A 25,079-nucleotide genomic window follows, 5' to 3' on the forward strand; every position below is an offset into this window, starting at 1 on the left:
GTTTGCAGGTGTAGTTTGCACATGGGTTTTCATCAGGAGAATATGGGCCTCACAAAGGGTTCCAGGATGAATACTGGAAATCTGCTGCTATTTGGGTTTTCTGTTGTAGCTAGCAATACTGTTGAGAATTCACAAAATAAATAAGTGTACAGATACATGTTGTCATGAATTTCTGGATGCAGATTTATTCATATGTTTAAGAATGAGACCCACAAGCTTTAGTAGAATCCTTTGCTAAGCGTATCTGTTGCATACTCTTACAGATCCCAACCCCACCGGACACTTTACTTTTAAGTTCTCACCTACAGACTTCTTAAGTTGTTTGTTTCCAAAGACCTATTGTCTCCAATAAATTCAGTTATATACATATAGTGGGCTTTAGGTCAGTCCATTGCTTGTTATTTACTTGTATGAGGCTACATAGGCCTGGATACGTAATAGAACTGTAAACAAAATCGTATTCATACCTTCGTAACATTACTTTCCTGTTATTGTTTATTTTAATTATTAGTCATGGCTCATTCACGCAGATCTAGAACATATTTAAATGTGCTTTCTGTTTATATTTGCTTTTTGAAGTATGTACAGATGAGGGATAAAAATACTGGCTTTTGGTGATGTTGCTTAATTCTGTATCTGTTAAGACACTCAAATACCGGAGGTGCCTGTAGAAAACCGATCCGGTGACAACCCTAGATATGAGGTATTCTTGCTGCGAGTTGATCGTATTTGGCACACTTGTGAATCAGCAACAGTAATGAGAGGTGCATTTAAAAGGGAGGCTCTCGGTAGCCATGTAATTCCTCTTAGCACCACTAACTAATAGCGAACAAGGAGCCTTGAACTGTCCAGTGTATCGGAGCGCTTGCATTAACGTCATCTGTGGGACACAGGCATGCAAACCATCGGGCTTACGCAGCCTTTCATTCTTATTAGGTCGGTAAAATTGAATACCAATGAGTTGTGTTACACGAACACCTGCTTATTCGAGAGCTACAAAAAGGCAACATCATTTCTAATTGTATATTCTGCATATTTTTTTTGGGGGGGGGGAGGGGGGCGCCAGATTCTTGGTCTCACATCGAATTCTAGTTTTTTTCCTTAGCTTTGGAATCCGCTTGGTGATTTCAAAGTTGTTACCGCTGCATATTACTCTGCTAGGCACTCTGCCCTAGCCCTGCAAGCTTTTCTGAGGCTTCTTACACGGCCACATTTATGCAGCATCATGAAGTTACAGTATATATTATAGCATCCAGACTAATCTGCTGCATGGCTAAATACTTATAAGGTCCTAAAGGCGAAACCTATTGGCTATGCCAGTGCTTGTTTAAGATGGCTGTGGGTGATGTTGTGCACCAGTAACAGCAGTGGGGGAAACCCCGTCTTAATGTCCCTCCCCTGGGCTCAGAACAATGCCTCGGGCCTACCAGTCTGACACTATCTTAAATGCACACTTCTGTCTGAAAAGCATTCAAGGCACGCGTTTGCTCCAGAGGTCATTTGCAATTCAAGCTATGATGATGCATTTCCCTTTCATAACACTTTTCAGAGGGGCGTGTAACTGATTTTTACATACAGAAAAGGTGAGAAAAGCATGTAGAGATGAACACACTTCTCGCTGCTTACTGGCGAACAAGTCCTGTGTTTTTAAAGCGATACATTTCATTTTCACCTAGCATGGAAGTGGATGCGGTTCAGTGGTGGTGTTAGAACGGCGCAGTCGGTTACTGCGGCTTTAATCGCTCCATCTGCCCCCCCTCGCCCCCTCTCCACCTCGCACCACTAGGATGTCACGAATATTATCAAACGCTGTGATGGCGAAAACGGGGTGTGCAGGAATGAGGCCACCTCGCCAGGCACTGTCAGCCTTTGATGGAGCAGCACAGATTGCTGTTTGCGCATTAGAGTCAAGGTGGTTCCTCGCCGCATCATGCTTCGCAGTGTGTGTTTGTGTGTGTGCGTCTGTCACTCTGCGCCTGCTGTGGCTCCCCGCTGCTCGCTCACACTCCACTCTTTCTCTCCACAGAATCGATCTACCGACGCGGGGCCAGAAGATGGAGGAAGCTGTACCGGGTGAACGGGCATCTCTTTCAAGCCAAACGCTTTAACAGAGTGAGCACATTTTAATAACCTTTTCAAGAAAGCTCCGTTGTCGCAGCTTGCATAATGTGTAGTTTGCCTCGAGGAACAGTATTGCCCCGCCTCATATTCACGTATAGCGCCGTGACGTGTGTGTCAAGCACGGAGCGGTGTCTGAGGGAATCCCTGTGTTCGTCACAAGCTAGGGTGCGGACCGCCCTGCCTGTTTAAGGAATGCCTTCCACTGTACAGGGGCGTTCTTACCAGCAGTGCAGCAAGTGCAGTGACACCAGGGGCACGAGGGCGCTTTGGAACCCTATAATGGCTGTATTTGACGTAGATAACCCCGGGGTGGAGGGTTGGGGCGGCATGCCGCTGTCTTGTATTTCCACTCCCGGCATCCTCGATACGCCACTGCCGCTACAAATGCTTATGAAGCCCTCGAAGAGCCTTATTTTCTAAGATCTCGGGTGCTTTTTTCATGAAGGTTGCACATACATTTTTTATGCTGTTTGTTGCTGTGACCTTTTCCCCTATTTCTTTGAAGAATGTGAATTCATTCTGCTTGCTAAGATTGTTCCAAGGCATATGTCTTATTTCTCTCGTATTTCTTTCTTTGCATATACTCAGTGTAAATGGGCTATTACATGTTTGTTATGACAATGTATGTTGTTAAATTGCTCCATTGAATTTTAATTTGCAATTGTTAGATCGAATCACTCTTCAAAACACTATTTTCATGTTGCCCTTAAATTCTTTTTAAAATTTTTTTTATCACTATTCCTATGGAACACTTTGTTAAGCAAGGCCTTTACTTTTTATCTTTTCAGAATTTCTTGTTCAACCTACTCAACACTTATCACTGTTTCTGAGTTACCAGAAATGATGGCAGTTACTTTATTTTAAGATCAATTTATTCAGAATATTTTAGGGTTTTGTACTTTTTATTGAGAAATTAACGGTACTGATGTCTCTTGAGGCCAGCAAACAATACAATTCCTAGAAGTTGTTCTTGGCATCACAGTCGGTTCCAAAGATGGAATAAGATAACTTAAATACTTTAAATTGTTGTTTCTCTGGTATGGATACTAGGTCTTGTAAAATTGTTCTCCCCGCTGCAAGACAAGTCTTGGCAGAAAGCTACCCGTGAGTCCTGGAGCAGAGACTTGCAAATCCACTCCTGATACTCAAAAATAGAAAGGATTTGTTTAATAAATCCAGGCATCATCTTGAGAGAATTCATGTTGTACCACTTTTGCCAGACCTGATGGGGCTACATTACATATCCCTGCCCCTGGACAGGGCTTCCAAGCATATTTAGAAATGTCAAAAATACCTTTGCCTGAACTTGTGGGCAAGCTGTGGTCTTTGTTACCAAGTACCACTTTGGTCTGTATTGCCAGAAAGTACTTGAGAGGTGTCCCATGCCATTTGAAAAAGATTTGTTTTTGTCAGGGCACTTGCTATCACACCCCAGGTGTTTGATAGACCTTAAGCTCAAGCCTTTGTTCAACTGTTGCATCTCCAAGGCCTGCTGGCTTTGGCTTTTCTCCAGTGAAGGTGAACACCAAGAAACCTTCCAACTCCATTCAAAGTCATGTGGATCAAACCAGACTCATACACTTTGACTTTATACTGGCTACACATCAATACAGTTCTGAGAAACACAGGTTGAAAGGTAAAAAAAAGTGTAATCCTCGCCACTTGTCATGTCACCTCACAGTACCAGACAAAGAGGTCAAGTGCCTACATTCAGGTGGCAAGAACATCTCTCGATCTGCACTTTTGCCATGAGATGCTGTCCTGATGGGATGGTGAAGTAATATGTGAAAGTCCTTTTATGTTTCAGCTTTCAACCTATCTCTGGCGACAGGGTGTGAGTTTTCAGCCCTGGTGATTTGTTCGAAGCCAGCTATCTTTCTGCTGCCAAGTTTGCTCTTTGCCTTACAACCACTGCTAACAGTGGCACAGGGGCTTTGTGAACCCATCGCTTTACCTGCTACAGCAGGGGTGAGGTTCTTTATGGGCTTCTTTTATCTGCAACTTGGCAGACAATAGCTCATAATTAACTCCAAAAGAAAGAACTGAAAGATGGGCAGATAGACCAGGCAAAGAAGGATGGACTAGTGGGTACATTTCACGTGTGGGTGAAAGAATGAATGGGTGAAGGAATGGTTGGTAAAAGGATGGATGGGTGAGTGGGTGCATGAAAGGATGGATAGATGGATGGATGGATGAATGAGTGGGTGAAAGGGTGGATGAGGGTTGAAAGGATGGGTGGGTAAAAGGATGTAAGGTGGAAGGATGGGTTAGTGGATAGAAGGATGGGTGGGCGAAAGGATGGATTGATGGGTGAAAGGATTGATGAATGAGTTAAAAGTTGGGTCAGAGGATGGGTGGATGAGAGAATGGGTAGATGAGTGAAAGGGTAGATGAGTGAAAGGATGGATGGATGAGTGAGTGGATGAAAGAATGGATGTATAGATGGATGAATGAGTTGGTGAAAGTTTGTATGAGGGTTGAAAGGATGGCTGGGTAAAAGGATGGATGGTGAAAGGATGGATGAGTGGATAGAAGGATGGGTGGGCGAAAGGATGGATTGATGGGTTAAAGGATTGATGAAGGAATGAGTAAAAAGATGGGTGAATGAGTGGGTCAGAGGATGGGTGGATGAGAGAATGGGTAGATGAGTGAAAGAAAAGATGGCAGAGTAAATAGAAATCTTGGAAAACGATGGATGGGTGGATTAAAAGATGGCAAAGTAAATGGAAATCTAAGAGGATGGATGAGTGGGCAGGTTGATTGGAAGGTGTGTGTGGAAGAATGGCAGTGTAAATGAAAATCGGAGAGGATGGATCGATCAGTAGGTGAAAGGATAGCACAGTAAATGGAAATCTGAAAGAATGGATGGGTGAGTGAAGGGATGACAGAGTAAGTGGAAATCCTAGAGTATGGATGTATGGGTTGGTGAAAGGATGGAAGAGTAGATAGAAATCATCTGAAAGGCGTTATTGTTGGATGGGCGGATGAATGGATGGAATGGCATGGCCAACGGGTGGGTGGGTAGACGAATGGATGGAATGGTGAAAGACTGAATGATGGATGAAAGAATAAACGGATGACAGACTGTAAAGGTAAAATGCTGGATATCAGTATGTAAATAGTAGGATTAAAGCATGCATTGATAGATGCTTGGATGGAAGAGTCAAGGGAGCTCTTTGAGGGAGGTTTGGGCTTTACTTGCTTGGTGACATCAGAGCTTTAGTTCAAGTAGGGGGGGGGGGGTTTAAATTGTCTGGCTACTCCCTTGCAGTGGCATGAGCATTAGGTTGGGTGTCAGTACATCGTAGTTCCTACTTCCCCAAAGTGATGCACAAGAAAGCCTTCAACGTCTTTAGTAATGAGCTATTTTTGACATCCACTGATAAGCTCATTAGTGTGCAACTTTGGGGCTGCTACTGTAAAGTCTTTGGCCATGACCTTTATCAAACTGGCAAAAAATGCTTTTTCGAAGAGAAGCATCCTTTTTCATTTATCTAATCTACCTTTAGCTGTAGGAGAAAGCATCTAAGATCCTCCAGGAACAACCTCCGTATCCCCTAAAACAAAAAAAAAGGGCAGTTTCTCCGGTGTGGATGACGGGGGATCTAACTCAGTTTGAAAGGAATTCTTCAATATATTTTTAGCTGAGCACAAGGACTATAGTTGCTGTCTTACAGTTTAGAATTATTATACCACCTTCTACTCCCTCCTCACTCACATTAAAGTTCTTAAGCAATGGTAGCAGAGGAGCAAAAACAAATGGGGTACAGTTTATTAATATTGCTGCCCAGAGGAGAGGACATAAGGATTTTATTCCAGATTCTTTGCAAGTAGATAAGATGGATTGCAATCTGAATATAATCTCAGACCATCTCTACCATGGCTTCTCTTGTCCTGGCATGTGCTTTAGGATGGTAATTCTGAAATAAATAAAATCAGCTCTCATCCATAAAGAAGGGTTACCTTTTTCCTGTCTGAGAATGTGAAAGATACTAAGTTGTATCAGAAGGGTCTGTTCCTCTATGCCTTTGTGGACCTTTGTCTGCTCCCCAGAATCATCTCAGAACTGGCATGGTCCCCAAGCTGACGGATTCTGATGGCTCCTTTAAGGTGGTAGAGGTTTTGGTATTCAGACTCTATGCACACATTGCTTAATTTATGCTGGTGTTTGCAAGTACGGACCAACTGGCACAAATATTTGAGGGTCTGGCCCTTAGTTTTCCTCATCAGACCTAGACCAAGAGCAAGAGTGGGAGAAACATTCAAGAAGAAAAGGAGAAAGACGAAAACTGAGAAAAGTGACAACACGAGAAAGTAAAAACTTGCAAGAGTGACATAAAGGGGTAAGGAGTGTCTGGTGATGGATGAGAAAGGCATCAGTTGAATGTAAGACTACACATCATTTGGCATTTGGCACCTCGACGTTCAATGGCGTTGGCAGCGGACCCCTGAGCAAAACTTGGGGCCCAACACTTATGTTTTTTTCAAATTAAGAACTGAATACATATGGCGGTGAAGTCTCCTCCTCCAGATAAAATTAGGCTGTGGGACCATCATGGGCAGGTGGAGTTCTGCACTTCTGCCCATAACTCTACCCTTTACCGTCCTAGTTGTTCAGAATTTAGCTCACGGTTGTTTGTCTTTTAGAAGCCGATTTAGATGTCCTTCGGTAGCCTGAAGACGACTCACCATAGCCCAGTGCCTATGCAAAAGACGAAGTATGACATTTTGCCTTGGTGAAGACATCAACCCGCTTACTGGCACTCTTAACTGCGTGACTCTGTTAATTGTTCTTCTACCACACTTTGTTGGGAATTAAAGTGCAATCCTGCTGCTTCTGTCTGCTGTGGAGTGTAGAGAAGCGAACAAATTGTGTATTCTTTTTCTACACGATACTGCAATTAAGGTAGTTTTCAGGTGATGTGTACATGATTTCCAGTCGGGGGGCCTAGGGCTTTACTGAACGTTAATTAAGGCTAGGCAGCTCGCGACGTTCAAGCCTTTAGAATAGCTGTGAGATTAGGTTGGATGCCTGAAAGATATTTGTCTTGCTGCTGTTACCTTCCTAAGATACTATTAGGACTTCATGTTATCAGGAGAGGATGCTCCACTTTTGTTAAGTCGTAGCCTACCAAACAATGCAGCTGTCTGGTTTACTAAAGACGTCTTGGGGACATTCTGAAAGCATACCTGGAAATGCTTTCCGCCTATTGTTCAATATTGGCTTTGTGTTTTATAACTCACAGTTGCTTGCTGGCTTTATTTGTTTTAGGCTGTCCAGATTGAGTTATTCCCTCCCATGGATCATAGCATGTTTAGTACTTCATTCCTTGTATTCTTCCACAATAAGTTGCTTTCTGTAAATGGGCCTTTACACTTTATTCTCAACTTGTCACCTTTGTTGTGTCTTCCGAGGGAGCTTGATATTTACTGATCTTTCTCTGACTTCAGAGTAAGAGGATTTATGTGACAATCTTACTGGCCACTCAGGTTGTGAAAGGAAAGACTTTTTCCAAGCACACTACAAAATTTAGATGTCTATAAATGAACCGTGGAGCTATTTCGGAGTATATCAGAATTAGGAAAGCGCAAATGAAGCAAATTGTTCGTAATTCTGGAGTGGTGGACAAAATAGTTGAATACAATCAAAACAAATCAATACACTAGTGATGCCATTTTCACACATTATAGTTTTATAAGTGTCTGTGCAAATGTAATGGCCATGTCAATTGAAAATGTGTTGGCTGTAATGGCTGTGCACTACCACGTCATGCATACTCTACGCTACACCAGTTTACTCCTATTTACTCCACTTTACTCCTCACTATTCTACTTCACTCTGCTTCATGATATTCCACTCTATTTAACTCTACACCACTCTACTCCACAACACTCTACTCCTCCTCCACTGTACGCCCCTCCACAACACTCCACTGTATGTCACTCTACTCCGAATCTAGGACTATCTACTCCACTCTATCCCACTCCGCGACACTCTACTGAACTCCGCTCTAAAACACTCTGACACTCAACTCCCTCCACTCCACGCCACCTTAAACCAACGTACATGACTCCACCTCACTAACTTTTAGCCATGCTGAACAACAGTCACACTGGTATACAGCATGGCTAAACACATTGTCCAAGCCAATAGCTATTGCATAGGAAAGGCGTATTGGCTTTGTCAGTGCTTGTTCTTCCTAGATTCCTTCACCGATTCATTTAGGAGCGTGCTCTAGGTGGGTAATTGTAGATGGCTGTAGGCTCCAAGGCTGTCATTTCCTGTTGTATGTTATGTTATATTAGCTGACGCCACAGGTGGATGATCTCATGCTCCAAAGGAAAATGTAGCCTCTTGTAGCATACGCCCTCTAAATACTTTGTTTAACCATCCACCTACCCAAAACGTATTCTACTAATTTACATATAACAGTGCAATTCATATGTTATAATACAAGATGATAAATGCAGAATAATTTGGAACAGTTGTACAAGGTTACAGCAGATCTTTTATCAGGGTTTCTCTGAAGAGGTGAGTCTTTAGTGTCTTGCTGAAGGAGAGGTGATGAGATGATTCTGCCTTCTCTCTTGTCAATGCAAAAGTTTGGAACATTAAATGCAAATACTATTTAATCTGGTTTTAGCCTTATTTGCTGTGGAATTTCCAAAGGAGGCATGCTTTGATCTTTCTCTCATATGTACTCCTTTCAACAATTAAACTTATTATTTAATCAAGTTAGTCGGAAATAGTTATACTGAAGTGACTATAACCAGGGTCACTGGAATAATGCAACAGGGAAGAGCCAAATTATGCAGCTGGGTTTACTAAAAGATGCGGCAAGAAAAGAAAAAATATGCGACGTAATGCAGCACATTTTGTGATATTAATATTTCCTTGTTTGGTCACTTTTACACTTGTTAACACTGTCTGGACATAGGTTGCACCTCACTAGTACCAGTTTTACTCTTAAATATAGCAATAAGCAACTGAAAGGTGACCAGGCACCCTTTGCTTAGGGCCTTCCACTGCACGGCAACATGTGTCACTGCGATTGTTGTAACTTTTGAACCATTTGAGCTAAAAACAACTTTTTTTGTTAAAGTCTGCAGATTATAGAGCAGATGATGGATAATGTGACAAATGCAGCACATCCATATTTATTCGAAAAATGCCACAGCTTCACAATCTCATGATTCCAGTGGACCTGACGATATATTGCCCACTTGCCATGCACAGTTTTGTTATCAATTATGTCATTTTAGTTATGGTGGTTTAATGACCAAGACATTAGTTCTGGTTTATATATGTTGATGTGTTGGCCACCGGATAAAGCCAATTGCCTGCCTTTTATATTTTGGGCTTCTTGCCTGTTGGCCATGCCAGTAGGTCTGCCTTACTTACAATAACAGCTTTTATATTGGTACTTTACGTAAAAAAAGACTCCAAAATTCACCAAAAAAAACCAAAGGTTTAAGTTACAATATAGTTATGTGAAAACATCAGTTCAAGTTCAGTTCAAAAGACCTGTATTCGAATTTCATAAAATTCATAAAAGTACCACATTAAAACAACAAATCATTTGCATGACACATTATTACAAGATTATCAAATTTAAAAATATATATAATACAGTACGATACAGTTCTAATGAGGCAAATTTCAAGGATTTTCCATCATTTTACGCACTCGAGTTAACAGTCTCAATAAAGTGCTAGTGCGGAAAATTAGTTCATCTGAGTCCAAAGAAACCAACATCAAATAAGACTTTTCCAACGAGAGGGGTCGATGTTTCCTAAAATTAGGAGTTAAAAACCAATTAATATATCTTAAATAAAATTTACAGAATCATAGGAAGTGTAAATCATTCTGTATGCTGACACCATCACACGGGCATGGTTTGAAGTCAGTGCTATATCGATAGCCCAGAGGGAAGGACAACAGAAATTTCACCGAGCCCGCTCTTAAACGAAACAAAAGTGATCTCTCCCAGTTGGTCATGGGTAGAGTGAGGTAGGGCGGGAGTGGGTATCTGCACAGTTAATTTCCCATATATTTAGCAACAGTTGATTTTGTTAGTTCTCTTACCATCCTTTCCGATTTAAAAAGTGCATACAGTGCATGTTTGACCTCTGTTTTATCATTAAGCTCAATCCTGGAGGGGTCGGAGAAAAGATCACCTTTGCCCACGGCACTTAGTGTTTTAAAAACTCCTGAGAGCCATGGGATCTTCATGCCACGATCACAATTTAAGCAATCTTTTATAATATTTTGTGTGAGAGTGGCTGAATTGTTCCTCCAGACCTTAACCCAAAATAATGCTGGTCTAGCTCTGATAAAATCACATACATAGGGGAGGTTTAATTCATTATGACAAATAAAATCAGAGGATGAGATTGGGGCACCCAGTAATTTTCTGCAGAAGCGGCTTTCTTCCCGCTGAATGCATGCGCTATCTCCCAACCCCCAAACCTCTGCTCCATAAGAAGCTACTGGCGAGCACTGTAATCTAAATATTTTTAAAATGGCTTTTGTGGCACCTATTTTCTTCGGACGGGGCAAGCTCAGAATAGAATTGGTGGCTTTCGAGAACTTGCTCGTGGCGTGGGCCAAATGCCCACTCCACGAGCCGTTCGCAGCGAAAACCAACCCTAAGTAAGGGAACGTAGGGACAGAATCAAGTTTGTCTGTCCCTATGTGTATAGTATTGAGCTTCCGCTTCCCAGGGCCACACGACATGATAAAAGACTTTTTAAAATTTACACGCAGATCCAGTCCCTCCATATGTTTAACAAAACTTTGAACAAGTAAACGGAGGGCATTTGATGTGCGGGCCATAAGCACCGCGTCATCCGCGTATAATAAAACTGAGAGTGGTTTCCCCATAATTGTCGGTACATCGTTAGTAGCTTGTTTGAGGGTTCCAGATAGGCCGTTGATATAGATGATAAACAACAGGGGTGCTAAAACGCACCCCTGTCTCACCCCCCTGCCAATGTCAATGGCTCCAGAGACCTCTCCACCCATCCCAATCCGGACATGTGCTTTTAAGTCAGTGTGTAAATAAGCCAGGAAGTTTACAAGGGTCTCATCTAGGCCGTAATTCAATAAGATAGTCCAGAGTTTTGATCTATTCACTAGATCGAAGGCGGAAGAGAGATCCATAAAAGCGAGGTAAATGGGAGATGATCGAGCAATGTTATACTTATCAATTATCAATTTTAAATTCAAACATTGCTCTACTGTCCCCACCCTGCTCCTGAATCCCGTCTGACATGGGTCTAGTAACTCTGTGTTTTCAGTCCATTCAAGCACCCTGTTATAAATTACTCGTCCCAGAATTTTTAGGGTGTTATCCAGCAGGGAGATTGGACGGTAATTAACTGGGTACGACCTATCTCCCTTTTTAAAAATTGGGACGATGGTGCTAGTTGCCCAGGTGGCAGGCATGGGTGCTGTTGGCAGACTGTTAAAAACATTAACTAGGATTGGTGCCCATAAATCTGGACTATGCTTAATAATATCGATGGGAAGGCCATCAGGGCCTGGGGCCTTGTTTCCAAGACTTTCTTTTATAGCTGTTTCAACTTCATGGACATCGATCTGTAGGCCACTAAACTGTCCTAGGCTGTAAGTCATCGCCTCCTCGAGTGGGGCAGCATACATTTTTGAAAAATGGGCCTCCCAAACACTGCTAGTTATGTTACAGCTAATTGGTGTTAACTTTTTACCCATTTCTCTAGTTTTCCTAACTGCGGACCAAAAGGGCTCACTGCCCCACAGGTTTGCACTGGCGACCAGTGAATCCCACTGTTCCGAAAGCAATGCGGCTTTTCTACATGTTATTGTGAGTTTGTATTGTTTCCTTGCTGTTTGAACAGCCATAGTGCACCTAGGGTTAGTGGAGAGTGCCTTTCTTAAGTCCCTATTTGCCAGTGAACAGGCCGAGTCGAACCATCTTGGTTCTGTCTCTACCCTTGGTAGAGGGACTGACAGAAGGGTTTTTATGACTAAACATAATTTGCCAAAGTCGGCAATAATCCTATGAAAACATCAGTTATAACGTAAAGCTTTAAACAAAAAAGACAATCAAATTCACCTGTTCTGGTTAATGGCAGTAACTATACCTTGCACTCATCATACAGTGCTTATGACCTCACATATTGCAATACTTGGGAAATGTTTTGTGACATCATTGATCACCTCACTGAAGACAACGGAAATTGCATATCATTGATGACAACTCTGTGCATGAAGGTGGGCATAAATTATAGTTTCTTGAGGTAACTTTGACTAGTGAATTTCAGTGTTTTTTTTTCTTTTTTAGTTTACAATGTTACATTAAAACTTATATTTTCAACTAACTATAACTTCACTTTAACCTTTGTTTTTTCAGTTAAAAAAGTATATATATATATATATATATATATATATATATATATATATATATATATATATATATATATATATTATATATATATATATGTGTGTGCGTGTGTGTTTCTGCAAAAAAAGAAGCTGAAAGTTTTCAGTAGTTCTCAAGTTTAGGCGTAGAGCATCTCCTTAATCTGGAGTTCTCTACAACACCACAACACTCTGAATCTGCTCACCTAAAAGGTCTGTTTTTTCTAGCAGAGTTTTTAAGCATATAATTAGCACAGTGCTATCCACTCCGAGCTGAAAATGACAAAAGCCTTTTACCACTCCGGGCACAGTATTACAGCTCCGGATTGGTAAAATACCTCCTATGCCAGCCTTGAATGAATAAAAGCAACACCTGGCACATGTTTTGCTCGAGTTGAAGCTCATCAGAGAAGTATAGGTTTGTCCAGACTCAAAGTAGCTCACAGTATAAGTCAAGACAGTGCTCTTTCAGGCTTTGAGTGCTGCATAAATTATGCAAAAAAGTAAGCAGCAAGCTCTGGGTAGTTCTCCGGTTTAGGCATGGAGCAGCTCCTTAATATAGAGTATCCTCCAACGCTGCCGGCACTCTGAATCTGCTCACCTCAAACATCGTTTTTTTCTAACAAGAGTTTTTAAGCATAGAAATAGCACAGTGCCATCCATGCAGAGGTGAAAATGACAAAAGCCGCTTAGCACTCCAGGGCGGATTGGCTTTACATATTGTAATAAAATATTACTTTACATTAAATTACACTGAAAAATACTGAGGGTAAAGTAACGTTCTAGTAAGGTGAAAATTTAAATGACAATGTAGCATTTTAAACTTAAGAAACTACTGAAATTCTAAAGTTGAAGTTATCTCAAATAACTATAACTCGAGCCTAAGGTAACTATAACTTGCGCCTTTGAAAATCACTGCTTATTACCTTGTCTATTACACCACTCATTACATATTCTATGATTGATAACACCACTGCAACATTTGCAATGAAATTATTGATGGGAAACTGTGCATTGGCGAGGCACGAATTAGTGTTTTTTTGAGTTTATAACATAACATTGTCACTTAAATACAATGTTACTTTAACATTAGTTTTTTCAGTGAATTGTATGATGTATGTATGTATGTATATATATTTTTTTAAACAGATTCTTTCCTAGCGCGCTCTGCTGCGGGTGCTGGCGATGGGCTGAACCTTAGGAACCTCAATTGTAGTTGAATCTAAAATATGCAGCACTCAGTGTGCTCCTTATTAATAATTTATTAGGTAGACACCCCTGATACACTAACGTGTTTTGAACTCACAGGGTGTATGTATTTGTAAAAATATTTTTAAACATGTTTTTATTTGCAGTGGAATAGCATACAACAAGACATTGCAATATATATGTTGGTATCCCAAATAACAAACAGTTCACAGTCCACTACAGCCCTCAATAAAAAACTATTAGAAGTATTTCCACATTTGAGGGGCTCAGAAGGTCTAACGCACAACCGTACATCCCTAGGTAATAGCTGATGAACAATGAGCAAGACCCCGCCTGCATTTTTGCCTGATCAAACAAATAGGAAACAAAAGCAATCTAACAACATTAACAAACAATAGATGAACAGTAGTGACAGCATATATCCATTGTGGGCTTCACTCCCCTGGATCCCAGTTTGTCTTTAGGAGGAGAAGCGAAGGCAGCGAGAAAGTTAGAACGTAGCAGAATCATCAGCTCCTGAGAAGGAGGGACGGGCAAGAAAGGCCTAAGGATCATCAGAGCGCAACCCCTTGCAATCCTCCAGCAGACACACAATCTTAAAATCGGTGGACCCTTCTACTCCTTATCCGGTGTGTGGTCAGGAGCCCCAGCAGACTACGTTGTTACATAATGAGTGATGACGGTATGAAATTTGCAATTGACTGTGTCTACTTGTAATCTCTCTTGACTTCCCTCCTTAGTCTTATGCACCGCTCATCCCCTTTCAAGTGTTAATGCTCAGTGGTCCAACTCTCTGCTTTCTCTTTGATTTTCAATTTCTCTCCCTTTTAATTTTGTTCCTCTATTTTTCTCTTTCTTTCCCTCCTTACTTTGATTTCCTTTCTTAAAGATTCACTTTTCTTTCTTCCTGTCTGTACTTCCTTCTTTTCGTCATTCATGAATTTGTGCTCCGCAGGTTCAGGACAGGTGTATCCTGAGCAGGTGACCGCAGACATATGGTTACATTTGGAGAGCTATGAAGTCTGAATGTGCCTCATAAAATGTTATATTGTTTATGGTTCTAATTAAGGGGCCAGTCTCCTATACCTGCACAGCACCAGGATACCATCAGGGATGACAGTGAGCTCTACAAATAGACATAACATAACAATGCATCTTAATAAACAGAACTTTTCAATTTCTTTTTTGGTCCATCGACCAAAGGAGTTGCTTTGCAGTTGCTTTGGTCTAGCTCTCATTGTATCGTCATCCTATATATTGCCTGACAATGAGAGCACAACCTCCCAATGAGACACTCACTTCTCCGAGGCAATTAATAACCTAGGTAAAAACTGATTCTTGGAGACCCTAGAGGAACACCTTTTTGATACTGCTCCTGGACTACTAATATTAAATGTACTCTGAAGAACTTCTAGAGTTTTCCAAGGTCGTTGCTTAAGTTATTTAGTCTTTATGTAGTCTTACTTAAACACTATATTTTAGCAGTATATCAGATGTGGCTCTCACTATAGCAAAGGTTGGCGATCCCTGCCTTACACACCAGTGCGGGCAACAACAAAGTGCGTGATTGCAGTGTAGCATGTGTGGGAAAGGTTTTGATGTGATGCGTGGTGGCAGAGATTACTCAAACCATGATCTAATAAAGCATTAAGCTATGTAACACAGGCCTAGAAAACGTGATTAAAGGCGAAAGGATGCTGCTTTTTGAGTTGTAATATTGTATCATCCACATTATATGTTCTAAAGTCTATAAAGGAGTGGCAGTGGAGTAATCCATAGGATGGTTATTATACAACCACCAACAGAATAACCTCTAATCATAGTGGAATGACAGTGGGGAAACTCATTATACAAGCAACCTTGGTACTTGTTCTGAGGACTTCACCTAGGAGGAACCTCCTCGGCCGCCAAACACGCCAACATATCACTCCATATCTCCAAGTCTGTCTTCGCATTCTCATCCATGCACACTAGTCGTAACCTCCTCTCCGCTACAGCTCCCCGCTCTTGCATGTCCAGCAGAAAGCAGCCCAACATTGGGGAAGGGGGGGATGGTGCTGGTATGCGTCGAGTGGAAGGTGAGGCGCCCTTTAACTTGCACTAACCCCAACAAAACGAACCAATGTTTCATCGAGTCACCCGTTTTGGGGTCGGTAACACTCCCAGCAGACAATGTTTGAGCAAGGACTCCCCTGGGATCCGCATGATCTCCTGCGGCACCCCATCCCAATAACTCTGCAATCGATTGCAGTTCCAAGTATGTATAATTTAGTGTCTTTGTGTCTGACATCTCTTGGATTTCTGTTGGATTTCGGTGACTTTTGCACCTTCCATGATAGTTGATCATTTATATTTTTCACTGATATTGAACATGTCTGCTCCCTAAGAACGTTGGTCAGATTTTTTGACCACCTTCCTAATCTCTCTGTCTCTGGCATAAAGCCTGCCAGTTTCCTTTTTCCATCGTATTACCATGGATGATTATTCAACAATACTATTAGAAGCAACTCGAGAATTTGCTAACAACCAACAAAGAAGAACTCCGCATATCAGGATATAGAAAACAAGCAGTCTTCAGCAGCGGCGATGAGGGATGGTATTCTCAGCATTACAAAGTTTACCAAAAGACAAATGGGACATAAAACATTATTCAAAATGGTTACAGAATTGTATTTCAAAGTTTCCCGCCTAATAATCCAACCCAGAGACCTCAAAGCCCATTGTTCTGGCTTGTGGACTGCAGGAGATCCAACCTTTGATTCACATGGATGAAAAAGACCGCAAAGGAACAAAGAGATTAGTTTCCCGCTATGTTGTAAAGAAACTGTTCCAAAACTGAAACTTCCCCTACATTGTGTTTTTTAAAAAGATTGCAAACAGGGGGTTAAAAAGCAGAACTACAAAATGTTTGTATTCTATTAGATCTATCTATACCCACTTACAAAGAGAGTATTGGATGTGTGCTATTGGGTTACCAGATTAATAATTCTACATCACAACAATCAGCAAACACATGAAACTTCTCTGAAGAGCTACAAGTAGTAGCTTTGTTACAAGGCTCTGACTTTCTAGTCAAAGTGTGCCTTATATTGGTAGTAGTGGCAGCTGAAAAATGTTTTTTTTCCAGTCTGAAGATTCTACAATCGTACAGATGATTGCTGCCTTTTTCCACAAACTGGGTCGCAGGATAAACTTTAAAACTTGGTAACCACATTATTTAGTTTAATTTAGTTAATGAGTGTAGTTCCCAACTCAAAGGTAACAAAAGCATAACTTTTGTAATTCTCCGAGGTCAATCTGGCATTTCTTGATAGAATAGAAAACATGCTCTTGTCAGTACTTTATATGAGATGTTCTATGAAAGCACTTTTTTCTATTATCAGTTGAGCATATACCTGCCAATCCCTCTTTTCCTACGGTCCCCGTAGCGACTTCCCTAATCGCCAGTTTGGTTAGATTCTTGGACACACATTAGGTCTCTAGCAGTCCTCTCAAAAGATTTTGCTCTCTGTAAACTAAGCATCTGTTTTATTATCAGGCAGCAGGATGTTTACTCGTGATACTTTTCAGCTGTTTTCCAAACCTTGGAACGCTGTCATTTTCAATTGTAAATGGGCAGAAAAATAAGAAAAATTCAGTGACCACAATCAGTGCTGGCAATGTAATGTCTGAAGAACATCTCATGAGGGCTACCTAGCCTGACCCCGACTGTTGATATTGAGAGGTAGGTTTACGCTTCACACTGTCTGTGCTGTTAAATAAGCCTGGACGGAGTTCGTGAAGTGCTAAAAAAACTCCGCTGTTCTACGCGGAACTCTGTGAGCGGCGGAGTGCGTTAGATAAATGCCATTCGTCATGTTTTTCAGCGCCGGGTATTTGTCCGCACTGTGCAATCATTGCAAACGGCTCCATGCACAGCACAAGCGGCCGCTGCTTCCTTTCTGCTGCTTGAGTAGATTTTTTTAATCGAGCGGCAGCTTTCTCAATGCGAACGGGTGGTTGCCCAATGCGGGCGGTCGCGAGCATACGTGACTATTTGCAATGAGAAATCTGATCGCCCTCGTTGACAAATCTCACTGGGAGGTTGATTTTCCACGCTCGCGCTTAGCGACTTGCCAGTGACGAGCTCAGGCGAGGAAAAAAACTCCGCTATGCGGAGGGGATTTTTTCGGAACTACACGAGCTCCGCGTAACGTGGAGTGCGGAAAACTCTGCAAGCTCTGCGAACGGAGTCCACCGCCCAGGCTTAGTGTTAAAGCAGTAGCTTTCTGAGAGAGCAATAAATATAATGGATACTAAATGCTCACACTCTACTACCAGTATATCCTAACCCCAGCATGATAATTGCTACCTTCCTTTACTTCATTACCTTTGAGCTCCGAGTGCTCTGCCTCCGAGGTGCTTCCTCGGGAATATCACAGTCTCCTTCTCTTCAGTGCAACAGTTACAATCAGCACCCATGTCCACTCCATTGCCCCCTCCATTGCCCCCTCCATCTTCTCCACCTGACTTTGGGGAAGACAACTTCCGTATCAGTTAAACAAAGGATTTAATTTTAAAAGTTTAAGGGTTTGCCTATATAGTTTTATGAGCCGTCCCATGAGTATTAAAGAAGGGGAGGGATAGGGATCTACAGTGCAGTATTTTAGTAACTTGCTTTGCTCACATCAGTCCCTCTCATGGTCCTTGCATCCAGCCAAAATGAGGAATGCCTCAACAGATCTGGCCAAGGGAATACGGATGATGCACGAATAGGACATCATGCGGAGTGCATCATAGCAGACAGCAAGAGCTTTGTTTGCGTCACAGCAAAACATACAATGTATCCCTTTTTATTCTAATATAGGCAAAGAGAACAGCTCTCTGAGCTGCTATATTTTGCTTTAAAATGTTATTTTTTTATGCAAGATAAGCTCAACTATCAAATATCTTTAAACATGCCTTATACTGGAATCCTCGTCATGATGTGCCAGATTAAATTCTCTGCACAGCAGCATATGTCTAGTTTCTCTGTGCCCAGTGTGTTAGAAACTCCTACTGAATCAGGGAGGCTGAGTCCTAGGCACGCTCCCTTTCTCTGTCATTCTTTTTATACGAGACTAGAAGAGTTTTAAGCAGAATGCTTGAATCTTCCCAAGAACTGGATGAGCATAGTGCTTGCTTCTGGATGTCTTAACGTATGTAAGGGTGCATTCACCTCTGTAGGCTTGGATACAAGAATATCGAACAGAAATCCAAACCAGAGACCGTGACTTCTGAGATGGTGGCTTCTAAGTAGTGAAGGATCATAGGCTTCAGTAAAAAACAAAACGGAAGACCAAGAAAGAATTTGGGACGTAGTAGTTAATGCAATCACGTTGGTTCTTCGGCATTGATTTGCAGGTAATACTAAATAGATCACTGTTGTAGTGAGAGACCTAGTACCTTGGCAATTTATAGCATAAATATTTTAGGCTATTGTCTCTTTTTTTTTTAAGGGCAACAATACTTCACGGTATCGATTTCACAGTGTGAGGCATACTTTAAAAAAAAAAAAAGGTGACATTCAGTGGCATAGCACTACACCATTGCCAGTGGCTTCTTCAGATGCGCATAAATAGGCAGTCACCCGCAGCGGATTTAAAAAAATTATGCAGCCCCGTAGCGAAAATCCATTCTGTTTTCTGAAGGCTTGGTGTATGTGGATAGCATTTACAAAGTAATCTGCAGTGCGGTAGCACAAATTTGCTCGAACCTGCAAAGCTGTACGGACTAGGGACCATCATGATCTAGGACCCACCTTACTGCAACCCTACACGTGTCATAGGAAAGCAGACAAATTAGATTGATGAATACAAGAAGAGAACGGTTTGTGCCTTTACTGCAAAAGACACCTTTGCGGCAAGGTTCACACTTTTTTGCACAGATTACAAGATTGTCTCTTCTGAAGTTAGCACTGTCTGTCTAAAAGAGTAATATAGCCACTGCGTCAGTGCGGGATCTCACAAATCTATTGCTCACTGACAATCAGTGCACCCAATCAGTGCAGGGCATAGTGGAACCGCTGGGAGTAGGAGATAGTGCTGTGGAAGACAAGGAATTGGTGAAAGCCAATCACGTTGACTGCTGTTCCTCAAATGCAGAAATATTAATCTCCTAGGTTGAAGCACAGTGAGACCGGAGCCTACTGTGCAAATGCACATTTTGGTCTTTTTTTTCTCCCTTTTTTCCTGTGCTGGAAAAATATTTTCCAGGTGGAGAAAGCACTGAATCCTTTTCTCCACACCTCCACTAAACCTGGGGATGATTCTTTGCCCTTCCTATCATGGGAGGAAAGTTGCCTCAGCCCATGGCTGGAGAACATATCTGACCTTTTCCATGAAAGGCGGTTGTATCGGAGTTTGTGAAGGCCCACACACATGATTCTTAATCACACAGTGTAACTCACACTTCTGGTAGCCATTTGTTTAAATGGGGGTAATATAAAGTTAAGAAACAAGCTTCATAAAACATTAAGATGTAATTGGCTTAATTTAAAGTGGAGAAAAACATTAAGGGCCTGATTTTAAGTTCGGTGGACAGGTTACCCCGTCACCAACGTGACCGGCGATTTCCCGTCTGCCGTATTCCAAGTTCCATTGGATATAATGCACTTGTAATATGGCGGACAGGATATCCGTCATGTTTGTGACGCAGTAACCCATCCACCGAACTCTAAATCAGGCCAGAAGTCTTAATGTTGCATGGAATATTTTTCTTCACTTTAAATTTCTCTCATTTTAAAAATGATTGTATTTTCCATTTATAAATATGGCAAAGTGTCTACTGGCCACTGGGAGCAAGAGCCCTGCGGTTTGTAAATGTGGCTTTTTGAAATGGGAGAAAATTAAAATGACGAGTTACCTTAATCATTAAGGTAACTTTTCTATTTAATTTTCTCACGCTCCAATATTGAGTTGACAAGGACATTTATTTCTGGGACAGTGTTCCATTTTTGGGCCTTTTGACTATCTGACTGCTGGCACAGAAGTTAGACTGACTGCAGTACAATACACTTCAGTATAAAATACTTTCTTGATGTGCAAAAGACAGCAGGCACAATCAACACACCTCGTTTTTGAAAGCAACAAAATAATGTGTGGGAAAAATACTCAATTGAGAGAAGAACTAAGTCAAATTGGGGGAGCTTTAATGGTTAAAGCACTCTACTACCAAAGGTGCAAGCACACATTGACTGAGGCCAATGTGTAAGACCAAAGTATAACTATCCACGTTTTTTTCACAGATTTTGTAACTAATTTGTTATCCCTACTCTTTGGGCATCCGCCTATCCAGTGGGATCAAGATGGTTTTGACCATGTATATTTAAGACTTATGTTTGCATCGTATTAAGTGTGCCTCTGCTCATCTTTTGAATGGACGCTATCTATCTGAAAGTAACAGTACTTGCAGCTTTTTGGTCTTTTGCTACGTTTGGTTTTGACAAATTCGTATTGCAATGCACTTGGATGAGAAATCGGAGCATATCTGCTTTACTAATTGCTCGTGAGCCTTGAAAAAGTAATGAGATGATGAAACAAGTGTTGGCTGTTCGTCATCTGGACACGATAATATGAATTAACCACGTTATAATCTCATTGATTGTGCAACCGCATTTTCATATGTGTGTCAAACAACTGTGTTATTTAAGAAGTCCACACTGTCTGGACATTATATTTGCAAATCTTGTGCACACTGGAGAGTGCTTTGGTGTTCTGTATGATTTATACTTTCTTGCATTAATAAATTTGATATGACTTGCCTTTAACCCACAATTAAACACGATAAAGGGAATTTATAGTGTCTTGCGAACTGTCCACATGACCACCTCTGTAATAAAACTGGCAACACATTGCAAAAAACAACTTCCTGACTTAAGACTGTGGGCCTTATTTAGATCTTGGCGGATGGGTTACTTGGTCACAACCTTTATGGACATCCTGTATGCTGAAATATAAATCCCATTCTATCTGATTGGATTTATATTTCGGTGGACAGTATATCCGTCACCGTAGTGACCGAGTAACCTGTCCACCAAGATCTAAACCTGGCCCTTCGTCCCTGTTCTTCCTAGATGAAGTCCTCAGAACAAGTACCAAGATTGCTTGTATAATAAGTTGCCCCACTGTCATTCCACCATGATCACAGCATATTCTGTTGGTGGTTGTATCCTATGGATTACTCCACCGCCATTCCTTTGTAGACTTTGGAACATATAATGTGGATGATACAAGATTACAACATAAAAAGCAGCATCCTTTCGCCTTTAATCATGATTTCTAGGCCTGTGTTTAGTACAAAGCTTATTGCTTTATTATATCATGGTTTGAGTAACCTCTGCCACCACGCATCACATCAAAACTCTTCCCACACATGCCACACTGCAATCACACACTTTGTCGATGTCCCCACGTGTGTGTAAGGCAAGGATCGCCAACCTTTGCTTTAGTGAGAGCCACATCTGATCTACTGCTAAAATATAGTGTTTTAGAAAGGCTACATAAAGACTAAATAACTTAAGCACCGACCTTGGAAAACTCTAGATGTTCTTCAGAGTACATTTAATATTGGTAGCACAGGAGCAGTATCTAAAAGGTGTTCCTCTAGGGTCTCCAAGAATCTGTTTTGTACCTAGGTTATTAATTGCCTCGGAGAAGTGAGTGTCTCATTGGGAGGTTGTATTTTCATTGTCCGGCAATATATGGGATGACGATACAATGAGAGCTAGACCCAAGCAACTGCTGTGTAGTCCTTTGGTTGATGGCCCAAAAAGGCAAATTGAAAAGTTCTGTTTATTAAGATGCATTGTTATGCTATGTATATTTGTAGAGCTCACTGTCATCCCTGGGGGTATCCTGGTGCTGTGCAGGTATGGGAGACTGGCCCCTTAATTAGAACCATAAACAATATAACATTTTATGAGGCACATTCAGACTTCACAGCTCTCCAAATGTAACCATATGTCTGCGGTCACCCGCTCAGGATATACCTGTCCTGCACCTGCTGCACACAAATTCATGAATGACGAAAAGTAGGAAGTACAGACAGGAAGAAAGAAAAGAGAATCTTTAGGAAAGGAAAGTAAGGAGGGAAAGAAAGAGAAAATTAGAGGAACAAAATAAAAAGTGAGAGAAATTGAAAATCAAAGAAAAGGCAGAGAGTTGGACCACTGAGCATTAACACTTAAAATGGGATTAGTGGTGTATAAGACTAAGGAGGGAAGTCCAGAGAGATTACACGTAGACACAGTCAATTGAAAATTTCATACCGTCATCACTCGGTATGTAACAACGAAGAGACAGAACAGCTGTTCTAACATTATTGCATAGTTATCTAGTAAATACCAACTCTGAAAGAAACTTAGGGGCATATACTCAAGGATTTATCGCAAAGTTAGCGGCACTTTATCGCAGCCAAAGTCATGATAAATGTATCGCTCTAAGCACAAGCTGGTTCTAACAGCCGATATCACCAGTTTAACTGCGATAGCAGCTGCCCAAAACATCGACACAGATGACCCCAGCAACTATCGCTAATGAGATGCAGAGTAGGCGTTTCCGTGCAAAAAGCAGCGACAACACCACTCTGCAACATTCTCAATGACCAGCCAGATCGGCGATAAGATCACAAAACGGGCGATAAGGCACGTTAGCAGCAGGAATTTAACACCTGACCTGGTGTAAAGTCGGATACAACATGCACAAGAAAAGGGAAGCCAGGCCAGAGCCACACCTGAAGAACAACAGATACCATGGAGCTACTGATCATGCAGCCCGGAGCCCCAAGAGGGCAACAACACCCACCCCCCAGGCTGCCCCCCCCCCCCCCCCCCCCGGACTACCCCACAGGCAGCGCAGACCAAGACAGCGGTCCTTCAGAAAATGCACCAGCCTCACAGACCCAACACCAGAGGATGTCATTGCCCACTACAGGCTCAAAAGTACAACCATCCTCCGCATCCTGAACATCATTGCCCACAGGCTGACAGTACTCACACAGCAGACAACTTACATCCCTCCGCAGACAAAGCTGCTGGCTGTGCTGCATCTGTTGGCCTCTGGTACCTTCGAACCAACAACTGCCAGAGTCGGAGGGTCTCACAGCCAGCCCTATCACAGTTCATCACAACTTTTTAGGATGCCATCATCAGCTTGGTACCCCAGTACCTTCATTTCCGCCACACTGCGCAGGAACAGCTGGAGGACAAGCAAGGCTTCTACACCATAACTGGCTTCCCGCACGTGTTTGGGGCAATTGACTGCACACATGTCCTACTTGTGCACCCTGCCGACAGTGCACACAATTACCGCTACAGAAAGCACACACATTCCATCAATGTGCAGGCAACAGTGGACCACCGGGGACTCTTCACCAATGTTGTCGCCAACTACCCAGGCAGTGTGCATGATTCCTACATCTTCCGACAGTCCATAACCAACCGGCGCTTCCAAGATGGCACCTACGGAAATGCTCTGCCCGTTGGGAAGTACCAAATGAACACACCACACACCACAACTCCACAATCATGCCAGTCACAACTATGGTAATGCACATGTTACAAACTCACTTACAAAATGCCAAACAACATGCCCAACCACCAGACACAACAGCACAACTTAGTGTGGTAACCTGGAGTAGCCATGTACATGAGCCAACCACGGCATGGCACCCCAGCCACACAATAGCACAATGTGGGGAGAGGTTTGGAACCAGGCATGTGTGAAGGAGGCTAGTGACCAATGAATGAGAATGTACCCAATGCCAAGTGTGGCGTGGATGTGCTGGACAGCCCTCAGTATGCCGGCCACAGACATATCCATGTCGACATACACCGCTGGTGTATGGAGTGTAGTGGACAGAGGACGTAACCATGTCACTCCAGCCAGTGGGGAAGATCGCGGAAATGTAACTTGTTACGTCCCCCCTGTAAGCGTGAGCGGAGTGGGCTGGCCCGGGGTATGCCAGGCCAGCGTAGGGGTGTAAATAAAAAGCGCGTAGCTCTGGGCCTGGTTCTCTTCCAGAATGCCCAACGTGTCTGCCAGGGCGGCGCCTCTCACCCTGCCACGAGGCCATCGCCGTGAGCGATGTTGCCTGTGCACCTACTGCACCCCGGGCCACTGATCCCCGAATCCGTCTTGCCTGCCCCTGCACACCCAGGCCTCACTGCGGAAACCGGCGTGTGTCAAAGATGGCCCACCACGGACCCTTCTGATTGCATATTGGGTGACCTCTGTACTTGCTCCGGCTACCACCATGATGCTTCACAGTTGTTTCTGTTATGCTGGTGTTTTCTGTTTCCGCTTTAATTGTGATCACTGTTCAAGTTGTT

General features: G+C 42.3%; 1 protein-coding gene across 3 annotated transcripts in view; it reads left to right on the forward strand.

The window, feature by feature from the left end:
- The window catches only part of PRKCZ (protein kinase C zeta), an 865,288-nt gene that overhangs the window by 568,185 nt on the left and 272,024 nt on the right, over positions 1-25,079 (forward strand). For all 3 annotated transcript variants that reach the window (XM_078642457.1, XM_078642458.1, XM_078642459.1), the window contains one exon: positions 2,027-2,112. In XM_078642457.1, coding sequence (XP_078498583.1) covers positions 2,027-2,112 — 86 coding nt within the window. The remainder of the gene's footprint in view (positions 1-2,026; positions 2,113-25,079) is intronic.

Source organism: Lissotriton helveticus, chromosome 5_1 (assembly GCF_964261635.1).
Source record: "Lissotriton helveticus chromosome 5_1, aLisHel1.1, whole genome shotgun sequence".
Taxonomy (NCBI): domain Eukaryota; kingdom Metazoa; phylum Chordata; class Amphibia; order Caudata; family Salamandridae; genus Lissotriton; species Lissotriton helveticus.